Source organism: Nelumbo nucifera, chromosome 5 (genome assembly GCF_055504915.1).
Source record: "Nelumbo nucifera cultivar China Antique chromosome 5, China Antique-T2T, whole genome shotgun sequence".
NCBI lineage: Eukaryota > Viridiplantae > Streptophyta > Magnoliopsida > Proteales > Nelumbonaceae > Nelumbo > Nelumbo nucifera.
The window spans coordinates 6,563,228-6,581,144 of NC_142653.1; the positions used below are offsets into that span (position 1 = coordinate 6,563,228).

Below are 17,917 nucleotides of genomic sequence, written 5' to 3' on the forward strand. Positions count from 1 at the left end.
TCAACTCCTAAGCCCACTTCGGCTTCCCATGAAGTTCCCAACAAGTGTCACGTGTGTGCCCAGGCTTCTGGTAGTGAGTACACCATAGTTTCTCCTTATCGTCCACCCTTTTCTGAGAGGCCCCCTTCTTAAAGGAATTTCCCCCACCTGAAACAACATTCCCTCTACTGCCAAAGCAACAAAATCCCCTTCTACTTTCCTCTTACTGTACTAGGGCATATACTTCTTGGACAGATGACAGATGGGAGATCCTTGCTTCCTAGGACTTGCACTAGAAGTCATCCCCAATCCCCTTCAGAACTCTCTGCTATGAAACAAGTAACTTGTAAGCTTCTGTATCTTCATCACACTTCCAGTTCACATGCTGGTGGTAATGGTCCAACTCCTTCTAGAAGGAAGTCAAGTCCGAGTAGTACACAGAAAAGCTTCTCTCCCCTTGTTTACAAGTAGATGACTTTGCTTGTAACTGGTAAATTTTTGCATAGTGACGCAATTCAGAATATGTTGACTTTGCTTGTTCCCAAATCTCATAAAACATTTCAGCCCACATAAAATGTCTTCTCACCTGAGGTTGCATAGACACTAAGAGCCATGACATTACCATGTTGTTTTCCTAGTTCCACCCGTCATCTTCTACACTCCCGGAATTGGGTTCTTTAATTTTGCCATTTGTGTACCCTAGTTTTCCTCTTGCAGTAATGTACAGTATGATCCCCTTTGGCTATTCTAGATAATTTAGTCCATCCAGAGGTATAACAGCCATAGGGAAGGATAAATCTATACCCCCACTCATCCCATTCTGCATTGAGGAAATACCAGATGTGGCAGAGTCCTCAATACTCATAATAGCTGTTTCAGATCACTCCAAAAACAACTACAAGACTAAAGGGCAGTACAGTCCACACAATCTTCTCTTCCTCACAATGTACTACTGCTGGGAATAATAAGACTGAACCAAGAAACTATGAAACTCCAAAAATTTTGGACCCAACGAAGCCCTACACACATTCAGATATTATCTTACTACTGTTGCAGCACATACAGGTCATCATTGACCTACAAACATATCACAAGGATCAGACGATGCACACAGGAAACAACAGGTGCTGATAACCTCACATCAGTCGAACTTGTTACAGGTTCTGTCTTGTTACACGACCAAGAGGTAAAGGAAAAAAAAAAAGAAAAATGACTTCTTAGATCAGTCCGATGCTGTTCTCTGGGCTCTCCAAATAAAAAAAGGAACTGATGATGGAGAAAAAAATGCTTGATTGAACTCCCTTTCAAGCCTAATAAACCTACTCTGATACCATATTAAACAGAGAAGAGAGCAGCTGAAGAGAGAAGAAGAGAGAAGAGGGAGAAGAGAGTTGAGAGCCAAAAGATTGAGCTGGCGGCACCAGCTCTCATATTTATATTATGGTGATCATAAAATAATCAGAAAATTACAATAGTAGCCCTACGGTACCAATACTGATAAAACATACATAAACAGCCTTTTAACAGGCACTAATTTATATTTGTAAACACCACAACAGTTCAGAGAAAAAAAGGAATTACCTACATTTTATTGGAATCTAAAAAATTCAAGGGAGTCTTTTTCTGGTGAACCATGCGAAACAGCCCCAAAAAGACAACACAAACCTTGGGACTTCGGAATCCAGCTACATTTTTAGGCTGTTGTTAGGCTACTGTTATGTTATTTTTCTTTCTTATAGGTGACGGGTAATTTGGTCTTTGTAACTTCTTTTATTGAAACATATAAATGGCAATGGGAGAGGGCGGTATAGAAAGAACACAGAAGTGGAAGTTTGGGGATTTCAGACTGAGTTTTGCTAAGATGAAACATGAAAATAAATAGTTGGAATGAAAGAGGGGAAGTGCAAGCAAAAGAAGAATCATCAAGGAAGTTACAAGGAGAGAAAGACCAGAACTGGTACTAATTTAGGAGTGGAAATTACAGGGAATTAATAAGAAATGGATTAGAAGCATCTGGGGGGGAGGGAGGCATTGGGTGGACTCAATATTCTTCTTGGGGTGCCTCGGGGGTTAAATTAAGATGTTTGGATGACAACTTCGTATGGCTTATGACCAACATTAATGGACCAAATGCGTATAGAGAGAAATGAATTGTGGGAGGAGCTGGTGGACATTAGAAGTCAATGGCAGGGACCTTGGTGTCTAGGTGGAGATTTTAATGTGATCAGATGCCCTGAGGAGTCTGTAGAGAAGATGGGCCGAATGGCCCATAGACTGTCATTTCATGTTATGTTATGTTTCTCTCTGTTGTGGGCCTTATTCTGGGCCCATACTCTGTAATGTTTTGTTTTTTGTATCTTCCTGCCCACTCAAGGGCCTCTCTGTAATTTGTCAAAGATTAACTTATTAATAAGATGTTTAGAGTGTTAGAGAGGGATTATGTTCGAACCTCTTACTCTCTAACACTCATTGCCGCCAGCTCTCTCTTCTCTTCCTTTCTTGTTTGTTTTGTTCTAGTTTGCATCTAATCTCAAACAGTTCCATACATCAAGTGGGCTGTTTTTCAACTTGGTATCAGAGCGGGCCATTGCTTGGCGTGTCCCTCATGTGGTTCTAGTTCAGCCAACTACATGAGGAGGTTCTAGGGCTGAAAGTTTACAGTCATCCGCCTGGCTCTTGGAGGTCATTGGAGGGTGCCCAAGTTTCTATACACTTGGAGAAGGGTTCAGTGACCAGGAAGAATCAGAGAGCAAGTTGTTTGGCCTGATTTGAAATCAGAGAAAAAGAATTTCAAAGTTATCTCAGAGAACAAGTGTTCGGCCTGGTTTATAGTTCAAACCAGAGACTCTCTTACTGTAAGTCTTTTCTTAGTCCCTTGCTGGGATATTTTTTTGTTGTTTGGGAGGACTGTTAAAGCATTTAAAGCCCACCTCCATTCGGCCCATTGTTGCTGGACTGATTCTACTCAGAAATTTCTGGGTTGTTTTGGAAGTGCTATTCGGCTGATTATTGGACTGCCAAGCTGCTGAAACTGATCTAAAACTAAGTGGTACTAGTCTCATCATCATCCCAGCCTCTTCTTGGACCTATACTGAACACTTTGAAGTGGTTTCTTCTAGTTAACAGTAGGCTGTTAAGTACTGCACACTGAGTGTTCGACAAAAGGTCTCTTAAGGACTGTGGCCCTTTTTTCTTCTCTTTGGGACAACGGCTGTTGGGAACCTGAAATACCTTGTGATTGGAGGTTTGTTGGGTGTCCTTTGAAGGCTGAAACAGTAAAGAAAGAACTACCACCGAACTGGACCGTCACAATTATCAAGATTGAACAGATTCTGTGAGCTAGTTGTTGTTGCCTATTCAGCTCAAACTAAACTCATCAAGACCCCAGTACCTTGGGAAACCTATTGAAAATCCTAATTGAAGCCTTTACATGATGGATTTCTCAAGCCTTGTAAACAAGAATGCCACTGAATATGGACAGATTTTGGGAACCCCAACCGATTCTATGCTGGCTGTAACTACAGTTAAGCTTGATGGGACCAACTACTTGGCTTGGTCACAATCAGTGAAAATCCATATTTGTAGCAAAGGAAAATGGGGTTTTATTTCTGGGAGCAAGAAATCTCCTCCAGAGGATGATCCATCTTATGAGAGATGGGTGCAAGAAAACTACACAGTGATTGGGTGGCTTGTGAACTCAATGCAGCCACAGATTAGTCAACATTATCTGTGGATGAACTCGGCTAAAGAAATCTGGGATAGTGTTGTAGAAACTTACTCCCAGAAGTTGAATGTTGCCAGAGCTTACAAACTGAGAAGTGATGTGAAGAATCTAAGACAGGGGGAGAAGTCACTTGCAACATACTTCTCAGCCCTAAAATCTACATGGCAAAAGATTGATTTGATAGAAGTTGTGACATGGGATACCCCTAAGGATGCTGAAACATACAGGAAATTGGTTGAAAGGAATAGGGTCTTTGAGTTCTTGACAGGGCTGAATTCTGAATATGACATTACAAAGCAAAACATCTTGTCCAAGGAAGATGTTTCATTGTCTCAAGCATATGCTTTGGTCAGCAGTGAAGAAAGTAGGAAGCAAGTGCAGGTTCAAGGAGTCAGTACCAATGATCATTTTGCAAATATGGGAATTAAACCCAAAGGGGTTACAGGAGCTCCCAGTGGCACAGGAAAGAATGAGGTAATGTGTGAATATTGCAAGAAGCCGAAACACACCAAGGACAAATGCTGGAAATTGCATCACAGTCTTGTCCCTATCCGATTCCAGAAGAAGAATGATAATAGAAAGACAGGAAGTGCACATGCAGCCACAAGTACAGATACAGAGGTTGAGTCTTCCAGTGCACAATTGGCAGCCATGAAAGCTGAATATGAGAAGTTTGGAAAGATGATCAGCCAGCTTGAAGGTGTAACTTCATCATCCAACCCTTCTGGAAGTCCATCCACCACCGCATTTGCTCACTCAGGTATAAGGGCTTCTGCTAACCATGCATCCACCTCAGGTAATCCCAAGACCCCTTGGATCATTGACTCAGGTGCTTCTGATCACATGACCAACCTTTCCACTTTGTTTATGTCATATGATTTGCTCCCTGGTCGTGACAAAATCACCTTAGCTGATGGTTCTCTTGCCCCTATTTCTAGCAAGGGAACAGTCAAGCCTACAGACTCTTTAGTCTTATCTTCCACTCTTCATGTACCTAAGTTAAATACCAACTTGTTATCTGTAAGTAGCTTGACCAAGTCATTGAATTGTTGTGTAACCTTTTTCCCTTCTCACTATGTGTTTCAGGACCTGAAGTCTCGGAAGGTGATTGAGAGTGGCCATGAAGCGAATGGAATATACTTGCTCGACACCCCTGGCCAATGCTTTGATCATCCCAAGAATGTTGCTTTTGGTTCTACTTCTTCAGAGTCAGTCAGTCAAATTATGTTGAGTCATTGTCGGTTGGGTCATTTACCTTTTTCTGCTTTAAGTCATTTGCTTCCCAAACTGTTTAAGGGAGTCAGTGTGTCCAGTCTCAATTGTGAGTCATGTCAGTTGTCAAAGCATTGTAGAAAAAATTACCCTGTGAGCAATAAAAGATCTTTTCTTTTTCATATTGTACACTCTGATGTGTGGGGGCCTTACCACTTATCCTCTATGGGGGGTTACAGATACTTTATCTTGTTTTTTGATGACTTTTCTAGAGTCACTTGGATATACTTAATGAAATCCCGAGATGAAGTCCCGAGACTTGTGAGGCAATTTCATGAGTTTGTTTTAACTCAATTTGATACCAGAATTAAGGTTTTCAGATCTGACAATGCAAAAGAGTATTTTGAGAAGAGTTTATCCTTGTATCTCTCTGACATGGGGGTTATTCACCAAAGCTCCTGTGTTAGAACCCCTGAACAAAATGGAGTTGCTGAGAGGAAAAATAGACATATTGTTGAAGTTGCAAGGAGCCTTTTATTTGCCTCACATGTTCCCACAAGATTTTGGGGTGATGTTGTACTTATTGCTACCTATCTCATAAACCGTATGCCATCCAGGGTTTTAGGGTTTAAATCCCCCTTCAGTCTTCTTCATCCAGACAAGGATCTCTTCCCAATTCCTCTTCGTGTGTTTGGTTGTACCTGTTATGTTCACATTCCAAGTGTGCAGAGACACAAGTTTGAACCAAAAGCCCACAGATGCATCTTCCTTGGTTACTCCCCCACACAAAAGGGTTATTGTTGTTTTGATCCAAAGACTAGCACCCGACATGTCTCTATGGATGTTACCTTTGATGAACTTTCTCCTTTTTATGGTTCCTCTCAGGAAGGACATTGTCAACAGGGGAAAAGTCTGTCACAAGTTTTTGCTCTTCCCCTTCCTGTCCCAGTTGAGTCTCTTGACAAATTTGTATCCACACCAAATGAATCAAAGGAGGATCAGCCACTTCATTCCTCTTGTCCTAGTGCTCCTATTTCTTTACCTCCTCGTCCTACCCATAATCCCAGTGTATCAAAGGCAAAGATCCAGGAATGAGCAAGTGGTTTCCCATACAACAGATGAGGCTCATACACTCTCAATCACGGATGAGATAACAGGTACTACTTCAGCTCCCTTGGAATCATCCTTCCCAGATCTTGATGTCCCCATTGCTGTTAGGAAAGGAAAGCGGAAGTGTACTACACACTGCATTTCCAAACACCTTTCTTAGGACCTACTTTCACCCTCATATTGCGCCTACCTCTCTTCAGTTGCTTCTAACCCCATTCCTAGGTCTGTATCAGAAGCTCTTGGGATTCCAGAATGGAGAGATGCCATGCAGACTGAAATGGATGCTCTACATGAAAATGGTACTTGGGAGGTGGTGGATTTGCCTGAAGGGAAGGATCCAGTTGGGTGCAAGTGGGTTTTTACCATTAAATACAGGGCAGATGGGACTATTGAGAGGTACAAGGCCAGACTTGTTGCAAAAGGCTACACACAGACATATGGGATTGACTATCTGGAGACTTTTGCCCTTGTTGCTAAGATGACATCTGTGAGGGTTCTTTTATCTCTGGCAGCTCACTTTGATTGGCCTCTCTATCAATTAGATGTAAAGAATGCATTTCTGAATGGTGACTTACATGAGGAGGTCTACATGTGTCTTCCTCCAGGAATGTATGGGAAAGATATGCAAGGAAAGGTATGTAAACTGAAGAAAACTCTTTATGGCTTCAAACAATCTCCTAGAGCCTGGTTTGAGAGATTTAGAGCTACACTTGTTAAATTCGGCTATGTTAAGACACAGTCAAATCATACTCTCTTTGTGAAGAAAAGTGGATCTCTAGCAGTGTATCTCATTGTGTATGTTGATGACATTATAGTGATTGGTGATGATGCCTCAAGCATTCTGGCCCTTAAGTCTTTCCTCCGTACAGAATTTGAGATTAAGGATCTGGGGGAGTTGAGATACTTCCTTGGCATAGAAGTTGCCAGATCCAGGGATGGGATTCTTATTTCCCAGAGGAAATATGTCCTTGATTTGTTGTCTGAAACTGGAAAATTGGGTGCAAGACCAACTGCAACTCCTATTGATATGAGTCACAAACTTTCAGCTTCGGATGGAACTTTGTTGGAAGACAAAGGGGTCTTTCAGAGACTTCTTGGGAAGCTTCTGTACCTGTGCATGACTAGGCCAGATATTGCGTATGCTGTCAGTTGCATTAGCCAGTTCATGCATGCTCCTAAAGATACCCATATGGCAGCAGCAGAACGGATTTTGTGCTATCTGAAAGGCTCTCCAAGAAAAGGAATTCTATTTGCCAAACATGGTCATCTGAAACTTGAAGCCTATACTGATGCTGATTGGGCTGGAAATATTGATGATAAAAGATCTACTTCAGGGTATTGCAATCTGGTGGCTGGTAATATTGTCTCTTGGAGGAGTAAGAAACAAACAGTTGTGGCTCGATCCTCCGCAGAAGCAGAATATAGAGCCATGGCACATGGAGTCTCGGAATTGTTGTGGCTAAGGTCCTTAATGGAAGAACTTGGGATTGATCATGACAAACCCATGATGTTGTACTGTGATAATCAAGGCTGCCATCAACATTACTCACAACCCGGTACAACATGATAGAACCAAACATATTGAGGTTGATAGACACTTTATTCGTAAAAGAGTCTCCTCCGATGAAGTGTGTCTTCCATTCATTACTTCTGAAGGACAATTGGCAGATTTTCTCACCAAGGGCATTTCCAAGGCAAGGCTTCAACATGACACTGGCAAGCTGGGCATGATTAACATCTATGCTCAGCTTGAGGGGGAGTGTAGAGAAGATGGGCCGAATGGCCCATAGACTGTCATTTCATGTTATGTTATGTTTCTCTCTGTTGTGGGCCTTATTCTTGGGCCCATACTCTGTAATGTTCTGTTTTTTGTATTTTCCTGCCCACTCAAGGGCCTCTCTGTAATTTGTCAAAGATTAACTTATTAATAAGATGTTTAGAGTGTTAGAGAGGGGTTATGTTCGAACCTCTTACTCTCTAACACTCATTGCCGCCCTCTCTTCTCTTCCTTTCTTGTTTGTTTTGTTCTGGTTTGCATCTAATCTCAAACAGTTCCATACATCAAGTGGGCTGTTTTTCAACTGAGTCTAATAATCCAAGGCAGAGGGTCATAACAAGCATGAGGAGATTCAATAGGATCATAGAGACTTTTGAGTTGAAGGAGATTGAGACAAGGCATAGCAAATTTACATGGACAAATTGTCAAGAAAACCCGACCTGTTCAAAGATGGATAGGTTTCTTGTTTCTTCAGATTGGGAGGAGCATTAGGATAAATTGGTAGGTAGAGTCCTAGACTTACCTCACATTATTGGCCCATATGTATTGGAGAAGGATCAAAAGGTGGAGGACCTTCTCCATTTAGGTATGAGAATATGTAGCTTACATCCCCAGAATTTGTACAAAAGATGAAGAAATGTTGTGGGAAGAGGAGCCAAGGACAGATTGGGAGGGTGCTAGATTCTATAGAAAACTTCGAAAGGTGAGAGAATTAAGGAATGGAATCTAAATGTGTTTGGGAGAATTGAGGAAAGGAAATCCAATCTAATAACTCAAATTGAAGATTTTGATAGTAAGGAAGAGCAAGGTACTTTGGTGAACAAAGAAGTGAGAGGCTCAATTTGAAAAGAGAAATGGATTTGTTATTACTAAGACTGTTACAGCAATTATTCCCAAGTAAGTTGAATAATGCATTGATGGTAAGATGGTTTTGGCTGTTTAGCACAAAACCCCAAAGCTTATGGAGGCAGTTCACACCAGAAAAGTTTGGAATCAAGAACCTCAACTGGGATCCAGGTATCATAAGCATATCCCACAGCTTCACAGAATCAAAAATAATCGAGAGATTCCATCTAGGGCCGCAAAAAGACCAAATCAAATTCAAATACAGGAATAATGAAATCTGATCCAATAAGAATCTGAGAGATCAGAATTTGGCTTCATATCCAAAAGAGATGTAAGCATGGATTCAAAATCAATTAGTTTACAATTTCGAATATCTGATATGAATCTGATTCAATTAGAATATCAATAAAACTGTATATAATTAGTATAAATTTAAAAATTAAACATAAAATAAAATGTGTACCATAAATTAAAAAAATGTTTATCTTAAATCCCAAATCCCACTTAATTGGATCAGATTGGATTCTAGTGGATCAGATCAAGCAATTTATGAATTTAATTTGATTAATAAGTGGATCACATTTTCTAATATGATTCAATCTGATTATGGCTAAATGGACATCTGAATCTGATTTTTTTTTTGATAAATAGACATCCGAATCTGAATTTAACAAATGCATTCAAATTTGAATTGGATTAAATTTGATCCGTTTGCACCCCTAATTCCATCAATGGTTCTTAGGAGCCAAAGTAAAATTGGAGCTGGCAACAGAGTGCAGTTCTGGAAAAATACTCCTTTCCCCAGCCAAAAAAGAAAAAAAGTGGGAAGATTTTATGGAGAAGCACAACTGCCATATATGGTCAATATTGGAAGAAAGAAATGCTAAACTTTTCAAGCATTGATAGAGAAACATCACAAAAAGTAGTTCATTGGGTTAAAACCCTACCAGTTGGGGAAGCAAAAAACCTGACCTATACAATGAAAGTAGAACTCTCCTGGATAACTCTGTTCGTTAACTCTTTTAAAGATTCCCTAGCATGTAAAAGAGTTAGTAGACATTTTTTTGGGGACAAATGCCCATTGGGGTAAAAAACATTTATGTTTTTTGTGTATTGTGGGGATCTTCTTGGAGCAATGGAAAGGGACAGTATGGGCTTCTACATCTATGTAAATGTATACTCTGAATTTATGATAAATTTAAGAATATTCACCTTATATGATAAAAAGTTGACAATATAATAAATGCAGCATGTTAAATCATAAAAACTAGGCAGTTATTACCTCAAAAGAACAAATAGGAAATACTTTCTGTACTCAGTCAGCAAGGAAACAAATATATCAAATTTAATAACACGTCATCATCATGAAGGTCCAGCAACATATATACATGATACATTGATAATGTTTCATTTTTCATAAAATTTTGCAATAAGCAAGGAATCAGATAGACAGATACTAGCCAATAGTAAAGTAAAAAGGATAACCTTTTTGAACTGGTTTTCCCAGTAATGATTACAGTAAGATGCACGATCGTGCTTGCTCAGCATATTGAGAGAATAAGGCATAGAATCAAAACCAGGAAGCCCAACCTGTTAGATAACAGACGAAATCTAAGTTATATAAGATTATCATAAAATACAATGAATAACTAACAAGTACCCTAAGAAAAGAATATACAAACAACAGAAATTATTCAAAATAGTTTACTTTCTCCACTAGTACACGAAGAGCTACTTCAGTTGATTCTCCTATCTTCTCATAGTTTCCCTTGTCTGGATTGTATTGTAAAGTGGACTCATTGCAAAGGGCTGAGCACATTACTATGTGAAGAAGAGAAGGCAATTGAGCTGGAAACTCAAGCTGCAAAATAATCAACAAAGCGTAAGGAACATTTCTTAAAAGGGCAAACCAAGATTTATATATTTAAAGGTACATAGACCCTAGGCGTTATCTAATTTGATATTTCTGAAGGCAAGCTTGATATTCTTTGAAATAGATGGGCAGGTAATAGATGGGAGAATATCATACCTGCATCCCTGCACCATCAAAAATTATGCCTTCTGGTGCATATGTTGTTCCGCTTACACTGTATTCTGAAGTAACAGGGCCATTGTGCACAGAATGAACAACACATATCTGGAGAGAACAAGCAGCAAAAAATATTTGTATAAATCAGATAAGAGCCAAATAAGTAATGTAATGATAAAAAGGACATAAATGATTGTCTTCTGGTCATACGATAAGAAACTCCAAACAGAAAAGTAAATGGTGAATTCAACTGCTTGAGAGGTTCCTCAAATTACTTACCACCCCTACCTCCCAACAATTGATGCAAATCAACAGAAAAGGAAATTAATTTCCATTTATGGGATATTGCATGCCTTCAAAACCCTCTCTCTTCCCCAGTTTCACTAAATAAGCATTTTCCACAAATTTCAAAAGGAAAAGATGGCTAAAATTGCAGTACCTTGTGAATCAAAGATGTATCCTCTAATCAAGCAAGAAAGAATAAGAAGCCTTAAATAACTTTATCCAACTAAGATTGATAGCACAAGTATCATCCACCTTCTTTTTCCATCCTACAAGTTAGAATTAATCAGCAGGAGCATACTTGTCTTTTTCTACTTGCTATTTTCTCTCTCATATCAGTTTTGTTTGTCGGGGGTATTTGTTGGAATTTCAGCTATTAATGAATGATCATACATACCGGGACTAATTCAACAGTAAGGGGAGTCTAGTTCGGTTTCTCCTTGCTAGTTCAGTGGTGCACATAGGCCCTAGGTGTAGCACTTTCAAAAGGCACATGCCAGGTATGCCTTGTGCTTCAGCCCAAGTGCACGTGCCAGGTATGCCTTGTGCTTCAGCCCAAGCGTGTACCTTTTTATTTTTTGTGCTTTTTGTTCTTCTTTGGACCTAGCAGCTAGGCTGGGGACTCTACCCCCCGAACCCCAACCAAGCCCCTCGAGGCAAGCCCAAACAACATCCATGTTATGGTCTTAAATTCTTAATCCCTACACAAAACAAATGATTTTATAATTTTAATTTCCTTTTAATAAGATATTTTATTAGGATGAACGAATGAACATGGACTTGTTCATGTCCAAGAACCCCCTATTTGTTAATGTTGTTCATTCACTCATCCTAATAAAGTATCTTCTTAAAAGGCAATTAAAATTATAAAATCACTTATTTTGTGTAGGGATTAAGAATTTAAGACCCTAACATGGACTTGTTTAGGCTTGCCTCAAGGGGCTTGGTACAAACATGGCTCGTAGAATTAGGAAGGCAAGATGTTTTACATCACATTTTTTTATCAATAACCACATTTCATTAATTAATCACAAAAATATTACAAGGATGAAGATAAACTTTCTTATCTTCCAACTGGAGCTTGAGCTCCCAAGAACAGAAAAAGGAAAAAATTACACTTGTGCCCAAAACATTAACTCCCTCTCAACTCCTTGCTTAGCTAACCCATTAGATATTTGCTAATGTTTTACATCACATTAGATATTTGAATTAATGCAATTGAGGAAATAAAGAGGTTGTGGGTTTTATATGCTTGAAAATGTTTTTTTTTATTTTTAAATTTTCATTTTAATACATTTTACATGTTATGTTTATGTATTTTAATTTTAGATAATAGGTTTTTTAAAGCATTTATTATAAAATTTAAGTTTATATTTTATTAATATTATGTTTAATATTTTTATTTTTTGCATTTTTTTATTTTTTAGCATTTTTTAATTTTTTGGAATTTTTTTGTATTTTTGCTCCTTGCTACAAAAGGGCATGCACCTCTCCTTGCAACTCGGGTGCAAATTGCCCCTTGCACTTTTAAAACACCATGCTAGTCTTCCCTTTCTCCTCTCCTCTTCTACCTCTTCTCTACTTCTGTTCTTTGCTTCTTTTTCTTTTCCTTTCACTTTCACTTTTTTGAAATTAGCACACTACACATTAAGATTGATTTGCAAGTCATATCACTCATACTTCAAGGTGGTCAACTGTTGGAATCATTTCAAGTGCCACAAGCCAAGTGAATACCTCCATTCCTGGAGGCACATGACTACCCAAGTCTCCTCTACCATCCACCCAAATTATTTGGTAATCCTTATCCATCAACACAAGAGAGCCCTCCAAAGACTTCAAAATAATAACACATTAATTGATCCATCTTTGCAACAATATCTTCTAAATTGTGATCAAAGAATCATCTCATCAATCTCCTCTACTCTTGATTTTTCAATAACTCCTCTAGTCAATGTTTTGTAAAAAACATAATAGAGAAATCACCTTTTTGACCATCCACCTGAATTATTTGGTATTCCTTATCCATCAACACAAGAGAGCCCTCCAAAGACTTCAAAATAATTACACATTAATTGATCTATCTTGCAACAGTATCTTCTAAATTGTGATCAAAGAATCATCTCAACAATTAAACTCTCCTAACCAAGTATTTCTTTAGATAATTGCACTATGTTGAACAGTTAGGCAGGCTTACACAAGCCACTACTTTGTTACATTGAGGATTCACTTTTCCATTTCTATCTAAAGAAAAATGCTGGTAAACGATGACCTAATGTGACTCGGTTTTCTTTGCTCTACAAGCAAGGTGAGAATATTGCTTCTAAAATTTTGTGCCTGACTATTGTAAGAATGAAAATCAAGTCTGAGAGTGATATTTTGTGCCAAACAAAATGCCTGAGAGTAGGGCTGTATCATCAGCATTGGGTAATAGACTACACTTTAATCATCAGTGAATTAGCCGTTATTCATTAAAAAATTATAGCCAATATTTGGAGATAATCACCTTTGATACAGACATCATGTTTGTTGTGAGAGTCCCAGTCTTGTCACTGCAGATTACTGTTGTGCAGCCTAAAGTCTCTACTGAAGGCAAAGACCTTACAATAGCATTCAACCTCGCCATTCTTTTTGTTCCAAGTGCCAAGCACCTAATCAGTGAAATAAAGGAAGAAAAATAAGCAAGTTTTTCAAGAAATCATTAGCTGATAAAATGTCTCTGACAATGGCCTAAATAACTGGCCATTTACCACATATGAAACGTCACTAATGGCTACATGGACTAGTATTTTTATTATATTATGATAATTCTGTAATAAAAAATGGCAATTTCATAATTCATAACTAAGAGTTTGTTTCATTATGCAAAAGATTCCCAGGATTATAAAAGATAAGCATTCATCACTAGATATCAAATAAGCTTCTTTATGTATTTATGTGATTGATTATTAAATATTAGAGAATATTTTTACTTATATACAATATTTCAAAGTGAAAATTTAATCACTCACGTCGTAACAACAGCAGGAAGACCTTCAGGAATTGCTGCAACTGCAAGAGCAACTGCAATCTGGGTAAAGACAAGGAAAAAAAACAAATTTATACAACTAGTAGGAATGATACTTTTTTGCCAACAATATAATTTTGGAAAATTATTGAAATTCCACACATAGATTTGGACAAAGCAATACAACATGTCCAAGAAAGACAAACAATTAATGAAGTACTTCTATCCATATGGCTCTAAACCACAAGAGAGCCATTTGTCAATTATAAATAATGATCCAAACCCTACAATGAGTTCAAAAAGCATGGGAAACACACCTAGAGGTGCACCTCCATGCAAGGCATAGGCAAAATACCATAAGCCATATATTATATGGACACACATTAGATATATGTCTCCCATACAGAGGAACATATCCATATAGATCAACCACAATAGAATAGACCAATGCTTCATGCTTTTTCTGCAGCATTGGTAAGGTTGCACTTGAATGGACAAAGTGGGAACCACCCTAATCATCCTAATGTTTGGATGTTCTAAATCAAGTACAATAATATATTCTTAATGTGAAAAATATAGTATTGTGGAACTATAGAACAGTTCGAACTAAGATAGAAAGGAAGAAAGAAAGAGAGAAGAACAGACAATGGAGAGAGGAGAGTGGAGAGAAACTGCCAAACTGATTAGAGAGAGATTAGAATGAATTATATCTCTCTAAGCAGTCGGGCCGGCTTTATATCATCTCTAAAATAAATGCCGAAATACAAATATGCCCCTATTTATGAAAAACAGTGGACTGGACTGTCCTTAAAACAAGATGAAATTACTTACCTACACAGCCGCCCAAATACACCCAAAATAATACTCTTTTAAAACTTATTAATAGAACAGCTAACTTTACACAAGCACAATAGAAACAATGCTAACAAACATACATTTAATGATTTAAGGCCATAGAGGATTAGCTTTTAACCAAGTAAATGAGGACATGCAGTCTATCAGCAATACCTTGAAGTAATGAATTGCACCACGCAGAAAACCACCATGAGAAGGATCACGAAAGTGTCCAATGTTAACAATCCATACCAAGACACAAATCCCCGCAATGACCTAGAAAAAAAATCAAAGTTCAGCCATGCATAAGCCTGTTGAGAACTCACAGAAGATGAAGTTAAAAAGAAACAACAGAACATGCAATTTAAGTGTTTTTTAATATCATTTACTAACCACTGTTGTAATAATATATAAAAAGAAATATGTGATGGAATCCTTCTACTCATATGGTGGATTTTTTGCTAAACATGCAGGCAATGCTGCATGAAGGGAATGATGTTTCTAAATTTACTTCCAAGGCTGCCCAATGATGGCTAAATTTCTAGAAATATTTAGCTACTCATATACCATTGATGAACCTCAAATAAAGTATATGTTTTAGTGGTTCAGATAAGTTCTGTTCAAAGAGAAAGAAAAAGAAGAAGAAGAAGAAAGCTGTCGAACTAGAGAGTCAAAACCCTCCTAGTCGACCATAATCTCTATTATATTAAAATAAGGGTACAAAGTCAAATATGCCCCTACTTAAGTATGGGACAAGAGAAATAAAAAACAAAACAAAATTGCCATATCACTACACTACTTAAACTATAATAAAAAGACTAAGTTACCCTTACTCGACCAACTCTAACACTCCCCCTCAAGCTGGAGAATATATGTCATATAATCCCAGCTTGTTACATATATAGTTCACTCTCCCTGAACTCAAACCTTTTGTGAACAAGTCTGACCATTGATCACCTGAACTCACGTGTTATGTGCTTATCTCTCCAATAAGGACTTTCTCCCTCGCAAAATGGCAATCAGCCTCTATGTGTTTTGTCCTTTCATGGAAAACTGGATTAGATGAGATGTGGATGATGTGGATTACAACTTAGTTATCACAATACAATCTCATAGGTTTGCTCATTGAGAATCCAACTTCTTGCAGAAGATTTTTCAGCCATACTAATTCACATGTGGTGTGTGCCATGGCCCTGTATTCAACTTCAGCACTACTCCTTGCCACAACAGTTTGCTTCTTATTCTTCCATGTCACCAGATTTCCTCCAAGAAATGTGCAATAACCTGTAGTAAATCTCCTGTCAGATACCGAGCCTGGCCAATCTGCATCTGTATACCCAACTATCTCAAGTCTTCCCCATGATTTGTACAACAACTCACGACCTGGAGCTCCCTTCAAGTACCGTACAATTCTAAGAACTACATCCCAATGAGGCATTCGAGGATTTTGCATAAATTGGCTCACCACACTGACAACAAAGGAGATGTCTAGTCTAGTAATGGTTAGGTAGTTCAGCTTCCCCACTAACCGTCTATATCTTCCAGGACCATCAAACATTTCACCGGCATCACTACTCAACTTAGCATTTGGTTCCATGGGTGTTTCAGCTGGTTTAGCACCTAACAACCCTGTTTCTTCCAACAAATCAAGAACATATTTTCTTTGGCACAAATTTATACCTTGTTTCGACCTGGCAACTTCTATACCCAAGAAATACTTCAACTTCCCAAGATCTTTTGTTCGGAAATAGTCTTGCAAAAAGGCCTTTAGCCTGTCAATCCCTAGTCTGTCACTGCCAGTTATGACTATACCATCCACGTAAACTACTAATAAAATCTTTCCAGCTTCAGAATCATAGTTGAACACTGAGTGATCGACCTGGCATTGTTTCATCCTGAAATCTTTCACCACTTCATTGAACTTCCCAAACCAAGCATGAGGAGACTATTTCAGCCCATAAATTGCCTTTTTGAGTCTACACACTTCACCATCCTCCCCCTAAGTAACAAACCCTAGTGGTTGCTCCATGTAGACCTCCTCCAAAAGATCACCGTGGAGGAAGGCATTTTTAATGTCAAGTTGAAACAAAGGCCAATCATACATAACTACCAAGGAAATCAAGACATAAACTAAACCAATCTAAGCAACAGGAGAGAAGGTCTCTATATAATCCACCCCATACAAATGAGAGTAACCCTTAGCAACAAGTCGGGCTTTCAACCGTTCCACACTACCATCTAGTAAATATTTCACAGTATACACCCATTTACAACCTACAACATGCTTACCTGAAGGAAGAGTGGTGAGCTCCCACGTGTGATTGTGTTGAAGAGCAGAGAGTTCCTCCTCCATTGCTTGACGCCACCCTGTTGAAGTAAGTCTCCTAAACATCCTTGGGTATAGATATAGAGGACAACAAAGAAACAACCTGGCGATGTGAAGTGGAAAGATGATAAACAAAAACATAATTGGATATGGGATGTAAGGTACAACTGCGTTTACCTTTCCGCAACACAATGGGAAGATCTAGGTCAGAAGAGGTAGGCCACTCTGGGATAGAAGCAACTACAAGATTCGCAAATGAGGTAGAAGCTGGAGGAGGTATCGGTGTTTGTCGATGAGTGTACACATACTAGATTGGTGGTGGTTCAATAGGAATTTGCACTGGAGGTGAAGGCTCAGGCATAACAGGAACAACGGGAATGGGATCACCAACGGGAAAAGGAAGAGGTGAAGAGGCTGGGACATCAAGACCCAAGAAGAATGGCACGGACTCAAAAAAAGTGACATCAGGATAGACAAGTGACTTCCGAGTGATGGGATTGTAACACTTGTACCATTTCTGGGTCCGAGATTAGACAAGAAAGATACACTTAATGGAACGTGCGTCCAACTTGTCTAAACCAATGCCCAGATTGTGAACAAAGCGCACACACCCAAAGACCCGGGGAGTTAATAGAAATGGAAATCAAGTGGGGAACAAAATAGAAAAGGGAGACCAACCATGAAGGATGGATGAGGGCACCTGATTAATGAGGAAACAAGTTGTGAGCACTGCATCACTCCAAAAATGCTTAGGAACATTCATATGATGAAGGATAGACCGAGCACTACATCAT

General features: G+C 38.7%; 1 protein-coding gene across 3 annotated transcripts in view; it reads right to left on the bottom strand.

Annotated features, from left to right (window-relative positions):
• ECA3 (endoplasmic reticulum-type calcium-transporting ATPase 3) overlaps positions 1–17,917 on the bottom strand; it is a 116,495-nt gene that overhangs the window by 57,016 nt on the left and 41,562 nt on the right. For all 3 annotated transcript variants that reach the window (XM_010274839.3, XM_088887456.1, XM_010274846.3), the window contains 6 exons: positions 14,972–15,073; positions 13,968–14,026; positions 13,463–13,607; positions 10,678–10,785; positions 10,357–10,509; positions 10,134–10,238 (listed from right to left, as the gene is read on the bottom strand). In XM_010274839.3, coding sequence (XP_010273141.1) covers positions 10,134–10,238; positions 10,357–10,509; positions 10,678–10,785; positions 13,463–13,607; positions 13,968–14,026; positions 14,972–15,073 — 672 coding nt within the window. The remainder of the gene's footprint in view (positions 1–10,133; positions 10,239–10,356; positions 10,510–10,677; positions 10,786–13,462; positions 13,608–13,967; positions 14,027–14,971; positions 15,074–17,917) is intronic.